This window comes from Volvox carteri (genome assembly GCF_000143455.1).
Source record: "Volvox carteri f. nagariensis unplaced genomic scaffold VOLCAscaffold_67, whole genome shotgun sequence".
Taxonomy (NCBI): Eukaryota; Viridiplantae; Chlorophyta; class Chlorophyceae; order Chlamydomonadales; family Volvocaceae; genus Volvox; species Volvox carteri.
The window spans coordinates 414513-437404 of record NW_003307610.1 but is presented as its reverse complement, the minus strand read 5'-3'; the positions used below and the strand labels follow the sequence as shown (position 1 = coordinate 437404).

Here is a 22892-nt window from a genome sequence, read left to right as displayed (position 1 = left end):
CCAATATGTTTGTTGGATCGGAAAACCACAGCGCCAATCACCCTTCCCCGGCTTACCGATGCCGAGTTAAGGCACAGCACAACTTGAGCATGTCCGTGTGTCACCATGGCCTTAGCCAAGCATGCCTTCCGCGGCCCCGATAACCACTGTCACAGCAACGCGCACCCATCCCATGAGGGGACCGATAAGGAAACAAACCCTTGCTGCGGAGCAAATTCGTTGGGAAGTAATATCGACAGGCATGCTGTTCCGAAGGCCAGATACACGTTTAAGTGGGTCAGCTTAGCGCCTTGACAGGCCGCTCTGGGCCCCGACCAGTTTACAGCAGTCTCCACAGCAAGAGCCTGATGTTGCAGCGTTGCTCCGAAGCCATACAGAACTGACAACTATGGCACAACTAGTGGCCGGGAGGAAGCTGCCTTCAATGGGAACAGGCTAATCCTAAGCCTTCAAGCCTGTGTGCTTCGGCGCTATGTACTATGGAGTAATTCCTTCCCAGGTTGTGATCTGGGTTTCGGAAAGGAGGGGGGGAAGCGGAGGGACTAGACAACCGGCCACTGGCCAGTTAAAGAGTATTACCCCGGGAGCCAGTCTGTGGGTGAGGGACCTAAGTGGTGCACTGGGTCCTCCTCCACACCTGCGATGTGGTCACCTGACCTGTGATGTCAGCAACTGGTGGAAAGACGCGGGATATGCAACGGCGACAGCGGCACCTTCTGAATGACCATTCACCACGCATACAGTGCTGCAAATTTGCCATACTGCAGTTCTGCGCTCCATTTAGTTCCGTTTAGACTGTAATCGCCGGTTACTGTGGTGTCGTTGTACAGAATCAGCAGCAGTAACGGCAAGAACAGCTATGCACATGTGTGGAGAGGTCCGAGCCGTGTGCCTCTTAAACCTGGATGGTGCAGGTGATCAAAGGTGGTGCCATGCGGAATGCATGCGGGATCGGTGTAAACCCTCAATTCACGATAAGAGACCATGCGTGCACTCAAGCGCGCTCCAGCCATTCGACTTCTTAGCTCCCGGACAGACCGGATCGTAGTCAAGCCTTCAAACTTGGCTTGAAATGGCTCTTACTAAAACATGGTCGTGTGGTCCAGAAAGCGCCACCAGAAAGCGCTTTTTATGAGTCACCACCGCTGCCGTATGCTCCCTCCCCTCAGCGGCAGGAGGCTGTACAAATTCCGGAGACCATACAATACATTAACACACACACATAATCAGTGATTTTTTTTCATTTGGGGGGGTCTCAATTTATTCCGACCTAAGTAACAAAGTTGCTAGCGTCGCCGTAATGCATTCCTTAAGAGTGGGGCGCTGGGGGGGGCTACACCCCCCCCAGACCCCCCCGATAAGTTACAACTCCCCTCATAGACCAAGAGGCACACACTGCGTTGGCGCGTTTTCGTTCATGTGCGCACTCTTCATGCACATGCATAGATAGTTCTGGCACTGTTTGTGAACAAAAAGTAAATCCGACCAAGCAAAGGCCCAAAGCAAGCAACTGCATAGCAAATCAAAGGCCGTCACCCGCCACTGCAAACCACAGCACACTAGGACTCTACCGGTTCATCATGTACCGGCCCCTGCTGCTGCTGTCCAGCCACTTCCTCAGTGCGTCACGGAACGGGAACGTGCCCAGGTCGAACAGGTCCTGGGTAAACATCTGTGGGGATTTTCTTTCTGCTTGTCCCGCCATGCACCGTCGCTCATGCCCTTGCGGATGCGCTGTGTCTGAGCCCGCTTGGCACTGCGAGCGCTCGGGTTGGGCGCCTCACCGCATTCGTTGTTGTCGAGCTGATTGGGTGACAGCTTGCGCTTATGCTGATCACAACCGCCATGATAGGCAGGGGTAATGGCGCCCGTGTCATCGGTCGCTGCTGGCAGCAACACCATTGCCGATGCATTACCGACAACAGCACCGCCGTCCCAAACGCCTTTATCAGCAAAAATTTCAGGCTTATCTTGCTGTTTTGGTGCTTGTTCAGCGTTCAAGTCGTTGCCTTTTGCGTGTTTGGCTATGTAAGGACCGGTCATACATTCTGCTATGCCGCGTTGACTCACGGGCTTGACCTTCTTACGGCCCCTCATATCTATTCTATGATCGATAATACTAAGTTCTGCACACTACGGAGCAATCTGGCAGCAATGGACGTTTTTGGCTGGAGGAATGAAAATGTACGGATCGGCCTCAATTTGTTCCTTATTTCCAAAGGCCAAAATGGCCTCTTTATTTCTTAAAAGGAATATATTACTTAAAAAAACACTGCACATAATCCTTGCAGTGCGGACAGGTACCCGATATCACATTCCAACCACTGGTCGATGCAAGCCACGTGATAGAAATGCTTGCTGGTAACCATTTGTCGCAGTCGCCACCTCAAATTTACACACACAGCAGTGTACACTGTATGATCTCATGTAATACGCTGGACAGCAAACACCAAAAATGTACATTTTGCCGACAGAACATGAATGCCGTACAACCTAAAACTATGCCGTACTTACCTTGCCTTACCCCGACTTACCCTCATGGGGAGCATCCTGTGGTCCACTTGGGGCTGGGTCTCGGAGCCGAGTAGTTGGCAGTAGCCAGAGACTGTGTGTTGAAAACTGTGTATCGCTGTACATCATGTCACTTGGCAGTGTCAGCAACCAACCACCTTACCATGATGCCGACAATGCTTCCTTGCAGATCCCAGGCTCGACTCCAAGCTACCACTGAGATTGCAGATCCTCAAAACAATGATGGCTCTGCAGTTTTACCTTCCCTCCATGCATAACGTGACAGGCCTCTGAAGAAAAGCGCCATGCAAATCGTTTTGGGTTCATCCACTTGGGGAACGACTTGGTCATGGATATGGTCGTATGGGGGGGGTCTGTCATAGACCTGGTCATGTTGCCTCGTGATCGGTCATGCTAACGGTCATCAGGCAAAGTCATGGTCATGACAGTCGTCATGCTCCTTATATGGCATGACCGACCATGAATTGCCCCTTATGTGTGTAAATCCAGTCATGTTCCCCATGGTCAAATGCTGGCAATGTGTTCTTGTTCTTATTCCGTTCTAAATGGTGACAATTACTGTGCCATATGAACTCCAGAATCCTTGCTGAAGTGCTGCCCTAAGGAGCTAGATGGCCTTGAGCTCTTTTATACCAGTGGTACAACAAGGAGGGTCTGCTAGCGCTGCAATTACGAAGGAAATCTGATGATGAAGCTCCAGGAGGGGTCGTGGTTTATGGTGCGGCCAGATGTGGATCTCACCCTACCAAAATGGAAACATGCTAAAGAACGTTCCTGAGAATGCTAAGAATGCTAAGAACGGCTTGAGAATGCTGGCGCTGCTGAGAATGTTCTTACACCAGTCTCAAGCATTCTTATGACGGTTTTAAGCAAAGAATGGCTTTGAGAATGCAACGGTGCGGAAAACTTAGCAGAAACACACAAAGTTACAGTGGTTTGCCCCTTCCATAGTTCAAGCAGGAAACAGAGAGTCAGTCCTGTATTCTGAAATAAGTTCCTAGTGCTGAAATCATCCACAAGACCGACCATGAGGGCCCCTACAGCTCTGCGCTGAGAGGGTAAGGCCCTTCGAAAACAGGCTGGCACCAGGAAGTCGCCCCAGTATACAAGCGAAGCAGACGTGCCCCAACAATCAACAACTATCCAACCAAGGATGGGCTTCTCAGCATCAACGATTTAGTCAGTCAACATATGGAACGGACCTCAAGCAATTTCTGTCGATTTGCATAGCAATGTGCCACTCCCATTACTTCACCAATACATCCCTGTGCACAACATTCATTCGGTTATTCCATCAGCCGTACCTTCAGTGAGAAGCCCTGCCCAGGGCACGGTCCGACCATTCGAGGGCCCAGGCCCTCGCGGGCCTGGGCGACCATGCCCACCAGTCCCCACGATTTGCCCTCCACTCCACCAATGCGTTACTAACGAGGGCCCCTCAAGAGCAAGCCACAAGGGATTCAGAGGTCTTGTGGCGCTAATGTGCTGCTACCGTGACCTCACCCATGGGGTCTGCGGCTGCAGGGCCTCCCAGCCAGCCACCCGCATGAAGCTGTAGCTTCTTGAAAGAACACACAGGGCGCCCCGCTTACTGGGGTGTGGCAAGATGTGCACCCGGCAAGGCGCAACATCCTCAGCTAGGTAGTAATGAGAGCCTGTGTTGGATGTAGTGTACCTCATACAGTCGAATCCATGGCTGCATGGGCCAATGGTACGTTATGTTATCCTCACGACCAATCTGTCCTTCTGCTGGTGTGGTGCGTCTTATTTGTTCCATGACAAATGACAGAGCAGCACCATGGCTCATGTCTCTGACCCGCTCCTTGTATTCGTTTGTCTGCATAGCCAAACCTTCATGAATGTACTTCTTCAGGCTCTCTTCCTTCGCACCACTACCAAGCATTCTGAGAAGCGTCCTCTCCACCTGTGAGGACAGAGACAATCTGTTTCTCAGCGACAAGCTGGCACCACATTGACCTCATTGCCTTCAATTACAGCCGAGAATCTCATGGACACGATATCGTCTGGCTAGCTGCGCCATGGCACTGTAGCAACCCACTCAATGCCATCGACAATAACTACGAAGGTTTCTCCAGTGCGGCACTGCACAAGTTCACATGCAAAGTTTAACACTTCAATAGGCCAATGCCTTAAACATGATGGTGTTGAGTGGGTTGCTACAGTGCCACAGCGCAGCAAGCCAGACGATATCGTGTCCATGAAATTCTTGGCTGTAATTGAAGGCAATGAGGTCAATGTGGTGCCAGCTTGTCGTTGAGAAGTGTTCGGTGCACAAACAGATTGTCTCTGTCCTCACAGGTGGAGAGGACGCTTCTCAGAATGCTTGGTAGTGGCACGAAGGAAGAGAGCCTGAAGAAGTACATTCATGAAGGTTTGGCTATGCAGACAAACGAATACAAGGAGCGGGTCAGAGACATGAGCCATGGTGCTGCTCTGTCATTTGTCATGGAACAAATAAGACGCACCACACCAGCAGAAGGACAGATTGGTCGTGAGGATAACATAATGTACCATTGGCCCATGCAGCCATGGATTCGACTGTATGAGGTACACTACATCCAACACAGGCTCTCATTACTACCTAGCTGAGGATGTTGCGCCTTGCCGGGTGCACATCTTGCCACACCCCAGTAAGCGGGGCGCCCTGTGTGTTCTTTCAAGAAGCTACAGCTTCATGCGGGTGGCTGGCTGGGAGGCCCTGCACATTAGCAGCACATTAGCGCCACAAGACCTCTGAATCCCTTGTGGCTTGCTCTTGAGGGGCCCTCGTTAGTAACGCATTGGTGGAGTGGAGGGCAAATCGTGGGGACTGGTGGGCATGGTCGCCCAGGCCCTCGAATGGTCGGACCGTGCCCTGGGCAGGGCTTCTCACTGAAGGTACGGCTGATGGTACGGCTGATGGAATAACCGAATGAATGTTGTGCACAGGGATGTATTGGTGAAGTAATGGGAGTGGCACATTGCTATGCAAATCGACAGAAATTGCTTGAGGTCCGTTCCATATGTTGACTGACTAAATCGTTGATGCTGAGAAGCCCATCCTTGGTTGGATAGTTGTTGATTGTTGGGGCACGTCTGCTTCGCTTGTATACTGGGGCGACTTCCTGGTGCCAGCCTGTTTTCGAAGGGCCTTACCCTCACAGTGCAGAGCTGTAGGGGCCCTCATGGTCGGTCTTGTGGATGATTTCAGCACTAGGAACTTATTTCAGAATACAGGACTGACTCTCTGTTTCCTGCTTGAACTATGGAAGGGGCAAACCACTGTAACTTTGTGTGTTTCTGCTAAGTTTTCCGCACCGTTGCATTCTCAAAGCCATTCTTTGCTTAAAACCGTCATAAAAATGCTTGAGACTGGTGTAAGAACGTTCTCAGCAGCGCCAGCATTCTCAAGCCGTTCTTAGCATTCTTAGCGTTCTCAGGAACGTTCTTTAGCATGCTTCCATTTTGGTCGGGTTGTACAACTCAGGGCACTTACAGATACAAGCCCATCTGTGCCTACACCTACACCTACACAACCTGGCATCTCCAGCAAATGGTCAAATGCCCAGCTGTGTCCAGTACTGCGGTATACATGAGCTGTGAGTGTAAATCCTGATGTCTGTAGCCTGTGGCTCAGTAGCCCAGTTTGGAACCAGGAGCAACACCCACTAGCAGGACCTTGTCGGCAAACTGCTCCACCTTGACAGAGTCAACAGCCGTTGTCATAGCCCCGGGGCCCCATAGAGGCCATAACCCCAAGACCCTTGATGCTGTTACAAGAGCCTACTCTGAAAACGAGCAAACAATCGATAGTTCTGCATAGGTCATCTGCTCAGAGTTGGCAGCGGCATTCTGTGAAGAATGCTTGCATCCAGCTTAGGGTACCAGGGCAGTCCCAGCTGCATATCAATGAGAGCCTGTTAATGGTCTGTATATCACTCAAGTAAAGCAGCCATACATTTCCTGTACACTGCATCTTCTGAGCACAGAGTGCATCTGCGAGGCCATGAGTAATCAAAACTGCATCTTGGGTTTTGCAAGATGCAGTAGGATTTTTCACAGGGTCCTGGACCACTGGATAGGAGACGCAGGACAAAGGAAGCAAGCAAGAGGCCAGAGGTACTTAGGGAAGCTGTAGATGCACCACAAAATGACTAGCTCTCCTTGGAATTCCAAGTTTTGAAACTAGCATGTACAAAGTTGACATAAGAGGGAAAGGCGTGCAAGGGGAGTGCTCAGGGGAATGATGCATGACATGGAGCTAGGATGGCACATGGCTGTGTGTGTACATGTGCATATAGAAGCATGAAGAGAAGATCCCTGATATGCTCAGCCCATACACACATAACCTGATAATGGTAGAGCAATAGGCTGTCTTCAATTGCCAGAGCTACCATTGCCAGCTCAGTAACCTAGCAGCTTCTGGGCTTTTGCATGCACTATAAATCCAACTTGTCTGGTATAGCAAACACAAATAGTTACATGATATCCCCATGTAGCTATCTGAACAGGATTTGTTTGCTACTCTGTGCATGCATACCTGCCTGCCTGCTGCAACCTCACAAGTATGGGTTTTTGCAGGTACATCATGCTGGGGTGCAGTGCTCTAGCAAGAGCCAGGAGGGTCAGCCATTCTCACTAAGCCATGGCTGCATCTCTACAACAACACCAGATAATGAATGGGTTAATCCTAGGTGACATACCACCAGCATTGCCAGGGGAGTCTTGGGGAGGCCGCTTCTCTGCTGGCTGAAACAGGGAAGCTGATCGCCATAGGTGCAGCTGCAGATACATAGATATGCAGGAGCTGATGCCTGACCTCATGCAGGGTGGGGGCCAGTTCATCAGAGGCTGCTGGATGAGATAGCAAGGTCAGGAATGAACTGGCCTCCACCCTGCATGAAGTTAGCCATCTGCTCCTGCATATCCTTTGTGGTGCTCTTATCAGTATTTACATCAGCATGGCACAGCATGGTTGCCATTTTAGTAACTGCAGCCATATTTATGTTGATCAGCTTCCCTTGAACAGCAAAGAAGCAGCCTCCCCAAGACTCCCCTGGCAATGCTGGTGGTATGTCACCTAGGATTAACCCATTCATTATCTGGTGTTGTTGTTGAGATACACCCATGGCTTACTGAGAATGGCTGATCTTTCTGGCTCTTGTTAGAGCACTGCACCCACATTTGGGAGGTTGCAGCATGCAGGCAGGAACTCATGACAGGACAGCAAAAATATCCTGTTCAGATAGGTATGTAGGGATATCAGCATGCTGTAAAAAGGTTCTACTTTGCCCTTGGCATCTCCCTGATATGCTTTGCCTTTGGTATGAATAGCTAGGTGGGAACTCCCCAGATAGAGTCCAGTTACAAACACAGCACACTCCAGGCACGATGCACATCCCCCTTGCCCAAAAATGGATGCCCAAGTGAGTGATAAATCTACCAGCTGAGAAAAAAAGTCCACCATCTAGGATAGGGGCCAGTGGAATGTCATAAACCAAAATCATACGGGATATCAACTAACCATAATCATACAGGGGCATCCAAGGATGTTAACTTGAGGGGTGTAAGACAGGATCAGCTCCCCTGGCATCTCTCTGAGTTCTCTTTGCCTGGCCAGGTGGCCTTTGACCATGGTGTTACACATTTGTTGCCAGCAAAGCCAATCCTTGCACTTTAGCCGACAGCTGCATTTGCCCAGGTATTAAGTAGTAGCTGGCCGCTGAAAAAGCCTCTAGAGATGCTGGTGGACATGCTTAGCTCGTATTTGTAGACGTTATGTATTGTGTACTGTGTATGTGTACCAGCTACTACATTCCCCCCCTTTTGAAGGGATCCATCTCAGGCCCTTACGGCCACATATTCCATATCACGCCATGTATTGTTGTGGCGAAGTATAGTGTGGTAGTTGTAACACCAGGCAAAGAGTACTCAGTTGGGAGATGCCAGGGGAGCTGATCCCTCTTACATTCCTCCCCCCCTCAAGCAAACATCCTCGGGCACCCCCGGGCATATCCCATAGGATTTACGTTGTTTTGAGATCCAGTAGGATTGTGAATTTGAGTGTTATTGACGTTTCGTCAGTCTCCGTCTGAGATGGAGGACTTTGTTTTTTACTCAGCTGGTAGACTTCTCGCCCGCCCAGGCATCCACCTTTGGGGTAAGAGTATGCTGCATCATGCCTGCTGTGCGATATGTTCGCAGCCGGATTTGATTCGGGGAGTCCCCACCTCCTAGCAATTCGCACCAATGTAACACCAGGCAAAGAGTACTCAGTTGGGAGATGCCAGGGGAGCTGATCCCTCTTACAGCAGTGGTGGATGGTGCTATAAGATGATAAATCGTAGAACTGACAATGTGATAAAGCGGCCCAGAAGCCTCCCACTCTGTAACATTACAAATACAATTACAAATACATGCGCCTAGCTAGGCTTTAGCCACCTTAAAGTGTTTCAGGCACAGAGACATTCCAGTCGGTCACAGCTACTCTTTGCCACGTTGATCGTGCATTTAGCCGCCAAACCCAACCGACCGTTTTGATGGGGCCCCCCACTGCCACGGGCTTGTAATCATGCTAAGGATGAGCATAGCCCTGACATCTAAAAGCATGATTCTGTCCACTTCAATTCCTCTGTGCAGCCCAGTTTCAGGGCAGTCACATCTTGCAGGCAAAGACAGGTGCTCATAATCTGACAATTTGGCTGCCACAGTTCTGATAGCCCCATATACTGCAGTAGAGGATATATTAACCAGCCACCTCATGCAGGTACACCTGCCCTAGGCCTGGGTTTATCCCCCTGGTAACACATTACTGCCCTCCTGTTGTACACATCACACAGGTTCAAGATGGTGCATGCCATCCTGTTCAACTCACCACCTGCCAGTGTTCAGTGTTTTGTTGACCTTGGCTTCCTTGTCTGTTTGACTCAGCAAACAAAAACATAAGAAAGGGTCCTACACCCTGAGCTGACATGGCAGTTGCTGTCCAAATAAATCTGGAGGACCAGTCATGGAAAGCAGGCCTATGTGCATCAGATTAAGTAACTTTAGTCCCTCCATCTCTCCCTAGGCATCCCTCCCATCTCTCCCTAGGCAAGCAAGAAGTAAACTTACCACCAGCACCAGCTCCCAAGCTCCACAGGTCCACGCCAGCAGCAGCACCTGCACAAAGTGAGACAGCAGGCAGAAGACACATACCATGCAGGTCAGCAGTATATGCAAGAACACAAGAAAGCTTGTGTGTCTGTTCAACTTTTCAACCACAATGCTTAAATAATGTTGTATCCTGCATGTGTAACAGGATTCTGATGTCCACTGATGGCTTCAATGCATACACTTCTTTTCGGACATGAAGATAAGCGTTTATAGTCACCAGCTAGCCCTGAGACTGAATTTTTGCATCATGGAACTGGTGGTAATCACTAGTCTCAGGGCCTGCTAGAGTAAAGGGCCGGTTCACATGAGTCGGATGCTCTCTACCGCTGCTGTCTGCCCTTGCGCCAGGCACACATGTGTCAGTCCAAGAAACAATGATAAGAGACACAAAGAAGGGCTTTAAGGATAACAGAGTTTAAGACCCAAAAAATTTGCAACACATGCTCACCTCTTGGCCAATCAGCTGCAGGCTCAGTATGATTGGCTGTTTGCCAATCTCTGGTTTCTGGGCGGAGTCTACCTGTCAGCCAATCCCATGTCTCTGGGTGACATCACCAGTACTCTGAAAGTTCTGGTAACTCTTTCAGAGTAGGACGGAACACCTATGTGGCCTATGTTTGGATATCATGTGTAGGATAAATAAGACTTCACTGCACACTGCTATCGATAGCCTTGTTTTCACTGTTGCCCTTATCTGAACTCTAAAGCAGAGCTCAACGATTGCAACACGGACCGTGACCTGCAGCAGTGCCGCACAATAAGTGTACCACACATTTCATACAAATTGAGGCCTGTGGAGTATTGTATCGAGTTAGAAATGTAAACATTCCCAGGACCTGATAGAAGTGATAGACATCATAGAGGCTGAAATCCACAGGGTGAAATATAGGCCATTGATGAACAGATAGGCGTGCACAATAAGGAACAATAAAGACACATTGGCATACTTAAGCAAGATGGAGGAGCAGCTACGCGAAGAGAAAAAGCAGCTCCAGGAAAAGAAGCTCATCTTGCTGCGCAACTGTGAGTTGTGACAGCGCATATCCTTGGGGCCATGGTGAGATTTGTGCAGGCCCGGGGCCTCCACCACCAGTTACCACAATTGCTAACTCTCATTTCGTTCAGCAAGGCTTTTTTTTCTCACGTTGCTGCTTGTATATCTTGTGTATCCCTATCTCGTGTATGTCATGGGATCCTCTCTGGTATGGTATAGCAAAAGTCTTGATCAAAAGCCGATAATACGCGAAGCGATCGCTGCAGTCTGTGGAGAGACCAAGGCCACGGTTGCCCCTGTACTCCAAGCACGGTAAGGTGGGGGTTTCGATCTGAAAGCTAAGGAGTAAGTACCCTTGGAGTACAGGGGCAGCCATTCTCTCCACAGACTGCAGCGCGCGCTAAGTGTATCGTCGGCATTTGATCGACACTTTTGCTATACCATACCGCAGAGGATCCCAAGAGATACAAGAGATAGGGTTGTACAAGATATACAAGCAGCAATGTAAAGCCTTGCTAGGCGAATTGAGGGTCCGACACTGCAAAAACTGGTGGAGGCCCCGGGTCTGCGCAAATCTCACCATGGCCTCAATGATATGCGCTGTCACAACTCACAGTTGCGCAGCAAGATGAGCTGCTTTTCCTGGAGCTGCTTTCCCTTGCGTAAGTACACTAATGTGTAGTACTGCTCCTCCATCTTGCGTAAGTACACTAATGTGTCCTAATAGTGCACGCCGCTATCTGTTCATCAACGGCCTATATTTCACCGTCAACCTTGCGGATTTCCGCCTCTATCAAGTCTATCGCCTCTATCAGGTCCTGGGAGTTTTTACGCCACATTTCAAACTCACTTGATACAATATACTCCACAGGCCTAAACTCACTTGATACAATATACTCCACAGGCGGGTACACTAATTGTGCGGCGCTGCTGCAGATCACGGTCCGCGTTGCAATCGTTGAGCTCTGCTTTCGAGTTCACAAAAGGGCAACAGTGAAAACAACGCTATCGATAGCAGTGTGCAGTGAAGACATATTTATCCTAAAGATGACATCCAAATATAGGTGTTCCGTCCGTGGCTGTTCCGTACTCCGAAAGTTCCGGTGATGTCGCCCAGCGACATGGGATTGGCTGACAGGTAGACTCCGCCCAGAAACCAGAGATTGGCAGACAGCCAATCATACTGAGCCTGAGATCTTGGATTAGCCGACAGGCAGACGAGCATGTGTTGCACATTTTTGGGGTCTTAAACTCTCTATCCTTATAGCCCTGTGTGTCTTTATCATCGTTTCTCGGACTGGCAGGTGTGTGCCTAGCGCAAGGGCAGACGGCGTTGGTGAGCTTCCGCCTTCGACTCATGTGTACCGGCCCTTCACTCCAGCAGGCCCTGAGACTAGTAATTACCACCAGTTCGATGACACAAAAAATCACTCTCAGGGCTAGCCGGTGACTATAAACGCTTATCGTCATGTCCGAGCGCACGAAGCCACTGCTGCCAGAGCATCGAGAGGCAGAAGTGTATGCAGTGAAGCCATAGCCACTGAATGTACTACACACAATAGTACACACATTTACGCAATAATATCCCTATATCTGTGAACAGCATTAATGCGGACCTCCAGACGGAAAACAGGGTATCAGGAAGATTGAGGAACCGGAACATTAATGGGGACCTGGGCAGAAATGATGCACCCGTGACGTGCAGCCTTTCCTGCGAAAGCCATCAGCGAGCCATCTTAGGTGGCGACGTGATGCTAAGCCGACGAGTTCCACTTACGGTGCAGCCATCGGGTGTACACAGCGTGCGGTGTCGCTTTCTGTATTTTGGGCCCATGGACATTTTCCCATCTCCCCTCCCCTCCCCTCCCCTTTATCCACTCCACCACACCTTCACTCGCACACTCGCACGTCCAATGTGACGGCGCCAACACAAGCACCAACTGTTATCTGTTCCATTGGGTATTACATACTCGATGAACGTTCAACCGTCATTTACACTGAAACTTCGTTAGCTAGGTTGTCAAGGTAATCTCACTACTCCCTCGACGACCCGACCCGCACTCTTGCGCTTGTTTAGTGCTTGGGTTCTCACACGTAGATCATGGATCTCCGTCACGACAGCCACAGCCCTCCACGGCATGAAATATCTCTCGTGTCGACAAGACAACACAGTCCGCCCATGAAACATGTACGAGAGCTGAAGTGGCAGTAGCAGCGGCGGCAGGACCACGATGTCTCTTCATGTTGCAGCCCCAGGTTCATGCAGCCAGATAGCGAGATGCAAGCGGGGAGGGCCGTGCATTTCAGTAGTCTGCGTGTCATGTGTCAATGTCGGGTCATGTCGAAACATGCAAGTCGCCTTGACCTTCCAGTCTCACGTTTCCAGTTCATCGCCAGGTCCTTGCTGTGTTTCCTCTAGTTCGGCTCGTTCCTCAGATAAACCGAACTCGCAGCTACATCCATCATTTCCTATTCGCCCTCCATTTGGCCTCTGTTTCTCCACAGAAGTGGTGCTCCACTTCGCAGCTGTCGCGTCTCTCTTGTGCGGCTTTTCCCCGATTAACAAGTTTCTCGGCCTGCCTGAAAGCTCAGGTTCATCCCTTCTTGTACCGCTGCTTTGCCCTTCTTGGCGTCGACTTATCACCGTGTCCTTCTCTCGTTGCCTTCGTGTGGGCTGCTGCATGGACCTGGCGGCTGGAGGATGGGTCCAGTATGGTGGAGGGTACTGAAGGGGTGCTGACATGTGCTGCCAGGAGCTGGGGCAGGTAGCCTCCGGCAGTGGTGGAAAAGAGATAGGCGAGGTAGGTGTGATGGAAAAGGGGTGAGTGGGGCCCTGGCACTAGGCAAGCCTCCTGGATGGGCAACAATGGAGGCGCCACATGCATGTGGCATGCAGGCATACGCCTGCTGCAGGTCCAGAGTGGGAACCGGGCTCACGGAATGTGTGGGGTTGTAGGACCCCCGGGGCGCATTGGGGCCTGCTTTGGGGCCCTGCATTGGGCACTTGTGATCCAGGGATGAACAGCTCCCTGTGGACCAGGGTCACTTGTGCTCTGATTGGCAGCATCCATAGGGTGGCCGCCCATGCATGTGGCCATAACTGGAGGATCAGCACACAGTCTGGCCGTTCCTCCGCCACCTCGTGCAGCACCTGGGCCACTGTGTTGAACGGTGGGTTGATGTACAGCAGGGGCCAGGGGATGCCATCTCCTTCTATTTGGCCCCACGACGGGGAGTCCCAATCCTGGGTGAAAGCATTGACACCCTTGACCCCGGGGCACCAGGTTGCAGTCAAGAAGCTACCCGGTACCTTCATGGTGTGCAAGTCGGCGAAAACGCCCAGGGACAGGGTACAGCCGCGGACGCAAAGGTGTTTCCACAGCACTTGGCGTATACCGTCCGGTTCAGCATCCATTGCGAACCATTGTCATACTTGCTGAGCTTGTCGGCGCGCTGTGCCCAAAAAGCGCATACATGCACTCCTACGGCCTGAGCACAGCAAATCCGCAAACATATCTTCCCGGTGACAAACATATCTTCCCGATAGTAGATGCATCTCGCAGGTCCTGCTAAGAGAAAAAGGACCTGAGACGCCTCGTCTCCATGCTTGATGGCCCCAACAGCTAGCTCAGCCCTTACATAGCCCAGTACATCGCTCCGCCTGACTTGATGCGGTCGTCATCCTCAAACTCGCAGGACAGAAGGAACACACCTCACCGCCAGCGGCCTCAGGCTGATCCTGGCCACCAGGCAAGTTATTTGTTCAAAGGGTCGTGCCTGCACCTGCCCCTCCACACACATGCCGTTAATGGAGCTGACAGTGCCGTACGTATTTCTGTTCGGATTCTCGTTTAGTTTGGCCCTCTAATTTACATCCTACCCCCTTTTTTTTCCGCGGCCTCCTTTCATTATTCTGCCGCTGATTTACCGGATACAACGGGTATCAGGAAAGGAAAATAAGAAAAGCAAGCACGTGTGGCGGACTTTCAGTTTCCGAATTGTACTGCAACGTCGGTCATGAGTCTAGGAATTTGGAAAGCGTGCTTGCGACGACGGTGGTCTTCAGATCACCCCCCTTCCTCCCCCTTACACCAGCCCTCGTCAACACTACCGCCAGCGGCCATCCATACCAGCACGAGTAAATACCAATCCATGCAATAAAGAAACGAACCTCAGGACGACGATTCAGAAAGTTAGAAACGCACTCCCAGCTGGCTAGTCCCAGGGCTATCGGTAACTTATACGAATGCACAGGGTAGGGTGCGCGTAGACCGGGAGCACCGCGTTAACGTAATGAACGTCAGCGTGGTAAAGAGGTAGATCACATGTAAGGTGATAGGTACATAATGCTTTTAGGGTTTCTTACGGAGCTACACCATGCATGTTGCCAATAGTCAAACAATAAAGCCCATATAGTTAAGTAGCAAGTTCAACTGAAGTCTCTGTTGCGAATTGTGTTAGATGAAAGAATGGCTCTAATCGCTAGGTTACAATAGCATCGAGGTCTACCGTACCACCAGGAAACGTTATTTTTATCTTGTCGTACTTGGGCGCCAACGAGATTTTGGGCTACTGTGCTCTCATCACTGCCTTGCGTGGCGCATTTAAACAGCTGATAATTTTGGACTTGACTAAGTAGATTGACTAAGGCTCATGGCGGCTTTCCGGAAGGAGGTCGGGCAGACAGGATGACTCCAACTGAGACTGCGTTTCACTTTACGGGACTGTATTAGACGTTAAATACAAATCTTCACTTTCTGTTATCTCGCATTATTTCGTCACTTGACGTCCTATGGTAGGATGGAAGCCACTGGGCAAAGCGAGGGACAAGGCCAAGACCCGCAACGACTGCTCGCGAACCTTGCAGCAGGTGACCAATAGTAATACATTACTGTGAGCTTTGGCTGCAAGATTATTCGTGCAGCTCGTGCAAGACCAACGAACCGCACCATGCAACGCAGTCCGGGGCTGTCCTTGGCTATTCCACCAAATTGTGCCGTTTTCATATAATGTTTTTCCTAAAATAACGGTTTAACTATTAAACTTGCACATCATGCTGGGGAATCTCAACGGCAGCATTGTTTTAGCGGAACATCGCTTATTGGTTCCACTCTCGGCTTGCAGAATACACTCGAAGCAGGCGCTTTCTCGAGGAGCTTGAAAACAGCTTTGTGAGGGAAACATCCCCTGGCCCACCGTCGAGGCCAACCTACCCGCCCGCCGAAGACCATGACGAGCCTAATGACCAGCTCGCCACGGCTCCAAATCCCCGCGAAGTCGGACACAAAAAGCCACCTGAGTCTGCGCCTTCCAATCTCAGATCCAAGCTGCGCTCGTTCTTCTCCCGCCGCGCCCTTCTGCGCAACGAGGCGATTCCGGAGCCGTCTGTGCCACAAGCCCTTATCCGGCCCTCCAGCGAGTCCCAATCCACCATTCCCGGTCGAAGGTACCTCTCGCCTTCGACGACAATGGTTTCGGAGCGCCAAATCCCAGCCTCCTCCCCCGTCCGTCGAACATCCCAAGTCTGCTACACCACAGGCCCCGCAGAGACGGTGCCCCGCACCGCACCACGTGCGCCGGCCTCCGCCGCCGCTGACGCCGGGGGCCGGCCCGCCACCGCCCGTCGATCGTCCATCGTATACGTCAGCGGAGATGCGATGGACTCGACGTCGCAAGGCTGGATAGCGCGAGTGGCGTGTCCCGACACCGGTGACCGACCCGCCACCGGCCGTCGAACGTCGATCGTCTTCTATGCCGACTCGAGCCCCACGACTGGCGCCACTCCCGGCAGGTCTGCAGCTGGCAGCGGCTGTGCAGGCCCTGCCGTCGGCGTCACCGGCAACATTGCTGGGGGTGGCAGCGGCGGCGGCGGCAGCAGCGGCGGCACCACCGCCGGGGAGCACCCCATCGATGTCATTGCCCCCGCCGCCGCCGCTGCTGCCGCCAGCGGCAGGGTCCGCGACGATTCCAATTCCGATCAGTTCCGACACCAACACAACGGCGAAAACGGCACCGGCGGTGCCGGCGCTGCCGCAGCAGGCAACTCCCGACGAAACCTTTCCGTACACTCCGCCGTCGGGGTTGGCTCATTACAAGATACGGCAGATCCGTACGAATTCATGTCTTTGATGGCGGGACCCCGCCGGACCACCAGCTTCCAGCATCGCTCCGGAACCAAACTTCAGCCCACTGCACAGCGGCTCCGCTCTGCCGTCAGTACCCGCCGTACATCTATTGAAGCGTACTGCAATCGGGAGCTCGCCCAGCCGCCACCACCGCCGCCGCCGCAACAGCAGCACCCACCGCTATTGCAACAACAGCCGCGCCTGCAGGGTTCTAGAGCTTCTTTTGAGGCCTTATGCCAGCCGGTTATGTCGACGACAGTTGATCAGGCATCCACAACGGTCCGCCGGACAGGCAGCCTGGAAATCCCTAGGCCGTATTCTGCTGTACCGCGGAATCACAGCGCCGCCGCAGCCGCCGTGGTCCCCACCGCCGTCAACATTAGTAACAGTACCCTCTTCGCGCCAGCATCCATCTCCGGTTACACAGCGCCTGTGGCGGCGGTGCCGGCAACTGCCACTGCCGCCGCCGCCGCCGCCGCTGTACCGAATCCGCCGCAGGCAGCGGCGGCGGCGGCGGCGGCGGTTCCCGGACCGCGGATGCGAGTGCTGCATCACCAAAGTGGCGTTGCGTGGGCTGCGCCAGCGGCTCTATCACCGACTGGCAGCACTGGATCATCAACCGGCCCCATGTCGCCCTCCGACGCCGCTGCCGTACTGACGGTAGGCCGCATCAGGACCGTAGGTGGCGGCGGCGGAGGTGGAGGCCCTGCTATTCGCACCTCCATGTCTTCCCTAAATTCCAAGCGGCTTTTAGATCTCGCCGACATAGCACAGCAATTGATGATGACGGCGTCGGCGTCGGCGTCGGCTGCATATTGCATGGGCGGTGTTGAGCGACCACGCGCCGGCAGCGGCTCCGGGATGATAGACGTAGCAGCGGCGGCGGCGGCGGCGGCGCCCCCATCGCCGCCGGCGGCTGCAGTGCGTGCCGCGCGCGGCGGGCCCGCCCTTCATATTCATGTTACTGCTGACGGAGCCGATGAAGCCGCTGCCGCAGCAGTCGCGGCGGCGGCGGCAACGGCAGCAACAGCGGCGGCGGCGCCGTCACCAAACACGTCCCCGACCGGCAGGTCAAACTCGCTCTCCCCTAAGCTGGCGGCGCCGTACACCGCCGCCCTTCATGATCGCAACTCGCCGCCGCCGTTCACGTCCCCGCCGCCGCCAACGCAACCGCACGCGCCGCCGCAAGTGCCGCCACAGCCGCAGTACGTTCCACACCCTCCAACACAACCTTCCAGTCCTACACCACAGGCCATTTCTGTGTTTCGTCTTCGTGGTTTCGGAGGCTCCATGGCGTTGGACGCAACCGCTGGCGATGGTGGCGATGGCGGCGGTGGTGATGGTGGTGATGGCGGTGGTGGCAGTGCCGGCCTCACGGCACCCGGCGGCAACGCCACCGTTGGCAACGGAAAAACGCCCTCTGGGGATAGCCGGTTGGGCTTTGCCGTATGTACGTGCGACCACGTCAGGTCTTCAATAGCAAGTTGCGAAGGTGCTGTACAGTTCAGTGTCTAGGGGGATTTCGTTCTGCCATAGGATACAGTTGCCGTACAGGAAGCTGTTGTAAAAATGCCAAAGTTATCCGTTACCGCAATCGGTAGAATTAATACTCCGTCAGTTAGTATTATATTGACCTAGGAAACAAGCTTGCTACCTGTTGCCGAGCCAAATTGTAGTTTGTCCGGTTGCCGCTGGGTGAGTGGGGTACCACGCTTTATAAATATGTGGTAAAGTCTCAGTATCATAGAATTGCACTCTGCACAATACGTTTCAATGCTGGAGCCGGTGACGGCTACGTTAAAAAAGGTTCCACCGAAACATTCCTTCACACGTTGTTTGTCGCCCTTTCCTACCTTTATCCTTGTAACCAAATTAATTATATACGTATATGCAAGATACATACGTATATATGTATGTTTAAATTATGGCGTCATGATATCATTGTCGCGGCATCATTACCAGTTTCTAGGATTGCTGCTAATGATTGCTTTGCATGTGCACCGCAGCAATGCGGCAGCAGGTCTTCCATTCTTACCTTCAGGTCCCTGGTTGTCGGGATACCTAGACCAGGCTTACACTGTGTGTAAGCCTGTCCAGATGCCTATCTATCTATCTGTCTATCTGTCTGTCTGTCTGTCTGTCTCTCTGCACACACCTGTGCTGATGTTTGCGTATGTATGTATGTATGTATGTATGCATGTATGTATATATGTGTGCCATGTCCACAAGAGGAAGGAAAACGTCGGCACTCGACCGACATACTGTTGCCAGCGCAGCATCGAAGGAACATTATTAGTACGGCACGTTTGGGTTTTTTCCGTACACACCCGTGTTCCGAAGGACTTGTCGGGGGAGAGGGAAGAGGGCCGTACGCACATGTTTTGTTGGTGCTAGAGTTATACGACGCGACAAAGCGGGGAATGGGGAAAGGGGACACTTTCAGGGGCTGGTGTTGTATTCATACACGGCATATCAGGGGATCTCTGTATGTGTGTATGTATGTATGTGTGTAAGCAGGTATTGCTCCAGTTGGGTGGCGCTTTGGCGGTTGGCGAGGCGGTTGGGGGTTGGTTGAGTGCTGCGTCATTTCCGCAACCGGTTGGAGAATGGCAACTGCGGGCTGTATTTTGTAATACACGTAGGGAGCCAGCTGTCCATGTTTGTTAAATAGGCTGTTTTGCTCTAACTAATATGCCTCCCGGAAGGGTAGATTATGCGGTTGCTGTCGTGCTTTGGCTCATTGGCGGTTGGTGGTTGGCGGTTGATAACGTGGTGCAATGCCGGCGCCATCGCGCAGGCAGCGGATTTGCCAGCAACGCATTGAAACGGGTAGGGGGAGATCTGCCCGGAAGGTTAACCTTCCGGACAGGGGGAAGGCTCTTCTTCTTCTTCTTCTTCTGGTCATTCTCGGTCATTCTCGGTCTCCCCATTACAACGGTACGACGGTACAAGCGACATGCGGTGTACGGCAGCAGATGCTCCATTTCATTGGCGACTGAGCTTCGTGTTGTCGATCTCGTTTTAACATGTGGCGTCATGGTTTGAATGTTTGGATCCAAAATTTGGATCCGGGATTTCAAGATAGGTCGTTAGACAGTGAAAGGCCACTTGCCCACAGCCTTGAAAGGATTTGAGGAGCGGCGTATTGGACTCCTGACTCCCAAGACTCTGCCGTACACCCACATCGCCGTACACCCGCATCGGATGTTGCTTTTTCTCTTTCCCTCTTTGACAAGTCTCCTTTATGTACATGTGCACCCAAACAAACTCTCTCTCGTGAGTTTTCATTCTTCCTTTGAGGGTACGGCACCCTTCAACTGAAGGCCATTCGCGTGGTTATGTTTATTATTATTGTAAGTACGGCACTGGTGGCAATTGGGAGAAAGTCCAAACAAAAGTGCAAAACAAAGGGATGTCGTCCTTCGGGTTCGTGTTTGTTACATACGTTTTGTGTAAAGTCAGTTGCATGTGCGCGTGTGTGTAAAACGGACTTTAAAACGGATAAGTGTGGCCCACGAGAGCACGGGGCACTTGCGTTCTTATTGCTTTCTCACTGTCGTCCAAAATTCCGTAGACACGTACACGTGTGCGCGTATGTACGTCGTATTGTTTAGGTAAGTTCAAGGGCGGGGGGGGGGGCGGGGCGGGGCGGGGCGGGGCAGATCTTAGAGGCGCTGCACAGCGAGCAGCGAGGCCCCGGCGGCTTCTGGTTGCAGAAGTGTGTGGAAGAAGTAGACATGACATATAAACACATGATAAATAGGGTACATAGTAAGTTGGCGCTCACGGGTTGGAGAGACCAGTAGCCGGTTCAAGCTCAGGCTCAGGCGCGTCGAGCCCGGCTGCAGCAGATGCCCATATCCCCACTCGGTGCTTCAATAAAAGGACAATTAATGGTGCCCACCCCAGATTTTAGGACGGGGGTGCCTCCTGCGTACGGAACTTGTACAACTTGTAACGTATATTTACGGCAAAAGGGATGTGCGTGACAAGCGAGGGGGCGAGGCAATCCTCTGAACGGGCGCCATTCTCCGCGTGTCTGCAAATACTTAACATAGAGCGGTTTGGCGCAAACAAAGCAAGCAGAACATCTGCTGTTGATTAGAGCTGTTGTATTGGTGGTGGCTTCTCGGGGGAGGAGTAACAAGGGAAAGCGGTTCTGGACCTCCCCCCACAAGCCATGCCGTGGCCTATGGCCACAACGCGGCCGTTTTCCTGGGTGGACTTGAGGATGCCGTACGATTTGATTTGAGTGGGGGAACCCTCCGAGAAGTGTACGTTCGGAGCTATTGTGCCCGTTTCGTGTTACGATCGGAGGCAAAGGCGTCATCATCAAGTGCCTCGAACCGGCTTGACTGGGTGTTATGTGGATTGGCTGATTAAAATGATGAGTAATATTTATGTTGGTAATACATGTTGAGCCCGCATTTATTTTCCGCTCCAAGTTTTTCTGCACCCCGGAGACCGGAACCCACGGGTCGCAGGTGGAACGTTTCTGCAAGTTATTATGAGCCCGGGTTGCTTTTCCAGTTGTTTACTCTTACATAAAATTCATTTGCCGTCTGCTTTGGGCTGTGCGCTTGGAAGTTGGGTACCGCAACTACCTGTAACTTTCCAATAGTCATCCCTTGTCCTTCCCCTTCTGTATTGCTAAAAACTCCCTATCTGTAAGATAAAGCATCATCACGTTAACACATTTAGTGAATTCACACACCTGTTAAGGCGCTGTCGATTTGCTGCCAATACTGAAGACATATAATAACCGTGTCCAGCGCGCACTTCCGCAAAATGCTTCTTTAGCCATCGATTCAAGCTTGCTTATAATGTAGAAATAAATGTTCACTTGAGCTATCAGGCGATAAATGGTAGCGAAGGTGCGTTGCGACTTGGATATCATAATCCAATTGTTTTGCCTTGAGCGTAACTATAATTAAGCAACAGCAATATAAATAAGCATCTTGGTGAGGAAATACCTTGTTAGGGCATGTCTCTGCGGTGGCTCAACCGGTGCATCTTCGAAGCGAATCGGCTGGTCAACTACGCAACCCATGCCCTCCTTCCCTTGCGCTTAGAGTGAAGCTAGCATGCCCATGTCACGGGCACTGGCCAAGCTTGCGGTGGCCACCGACGTCGGCACTGCGGCCAGGTGAGTTATAGGCCCTTGCTTCAACTCTTTCCAACTCGCTCCAAGAAAAAAAGGAAGAGGCACCACCGCGCACATTCAAAGCACGGGATATAAAATTTACGCCTTGGTTTAGGCCCTGTCTGTCGTACCCCTGCAATCCAGCTAACGTTCCGTACACCTCTTCCGAGCTGTTCTGAGTTCAGAATCTCCCGGAAGCCTTCCAGCTTTGGGGGCAAATATTCCCCCCGAAATTCTCCGCGCGCCAGACCATTTCCCGCAAGGCTGAGTCATTCAGGCAGCGGCATCCGCGTATTGGACTGGTGAAAACGCCAAACACGCCACAGGCTCAATCCGGCCATCATTTCCGTTTTTCCGCGAAATCGCCCTCGCTCCGGAACCATATTGTGGATTAGAATGTAGCCATTGATTTCTGATCGCATTCATTGCAGCTACTGTTGAGAAAGGACAGATGTCAGTGTTCCCAGTGTTCTCTGTACAGACATGGCCCTGAATGCCCTATAGGCAGCCTTCTGCAAGTTCCCCCGCCCCTCCCTCCTCCCTCCTTCCCTCCCCCCCTCTCAACTCACTGCTCATCCCAACGCTCCGCACAACAACTCCTCTGCCAGCCTTTCGCACTTCTGTGTTTGTCGTACTGCCGAGATAACGGGCCCCTCCTCCTCGCCGTTGCCGCACCGTCTCTTCCAGGGTTTGCCTTGTCGTACACACAACAACCGCAACCAGCATAACAACCGCAACAACAAAAACCCATTTCCAACACAATGCCAACAGGCCATGTACGGCAGCTCCGGCCATGGCGCTTTCGTCAGGTCCACCTGGCTTCGGCGTCGGCGTCAAAGTCAAAGTGGGAATGGGGCCTCCGCCTCCGGAGTCACCTAGCAGGTCCGACTAATCTAGCCGGGGTTGAGCTGGGACGATCAGTATCTATACCCCCTCCCCCTCC

General features: G+C 52.2%; 3 protein-coding genes across 3 annotated transcripts in view; 2 read left to right on the top strand and 1 right to left on the bottom strand.

Annotated features, from left to right (window-relative positions):
• Positions 1-7170: 7170 nt before the first annotated feature.
• Positions 7171-9732, bottom strand: VOLCADRAFT_98027 (uncharacterized protein; the record flags this gene model as incomplete). Its single annotated transcript, XM_002956918.1, has 3 exons — positions 7171-7383; positions 7669-7704; positions 9646-9732. The coding sequence occupies 3 exons, from the start codon at positions 9730-9732 to the stop codon at positions 7171-7173; spliced, it is 336 nt and encodes a 111-aa protein (XP_002956964.1).
• A 5749-nt stretch (positions 9733-15481) lies between these two features.
• Positions 15482-20612, top strand: VOLCADRAFT_98026 (uncharacterized protein; the record flags this gene model as incomplete). The annotated part of the gene is made up of 5 exons (XM_002956956.1): positions 15482-15551; positions 15806-18011; positions 18813-18889; positions 19604-19743; positions 20523-20612. The coding sequence occupies 5 exons, from the start codon at positions 15482-15484 to the stop codon at positions 20610-20612; spliced, it is 2583 nt and encodes an 860-aa protein (XP_002957002.1).
• A 1056-nt stretch (positions 20613-21668) lies between these two features.
• Positions 21669-22892, top strand: part of VOLCADRAFT_98025 (uncharacterized protein) — a gene marked incomplete at both ends in the record, with an annotated part of 6134 nt that continues 4910 nt past the window's right edge. Inside the window, 3 exons of the mRNA XM_002956955.1 lie at positions 21669-21680; positions 21879-21952; positions 22721-22831. Of these exons, the coding sequence (XP_002957001.1) occupies positions 21669-21680; positions 21879-21952; positions 22721-22831 (197 nt within the window). The remainder of the gene's footprint in view (positions 21681-21878; positions 21953-22720; positions 22832-22892) is intronic.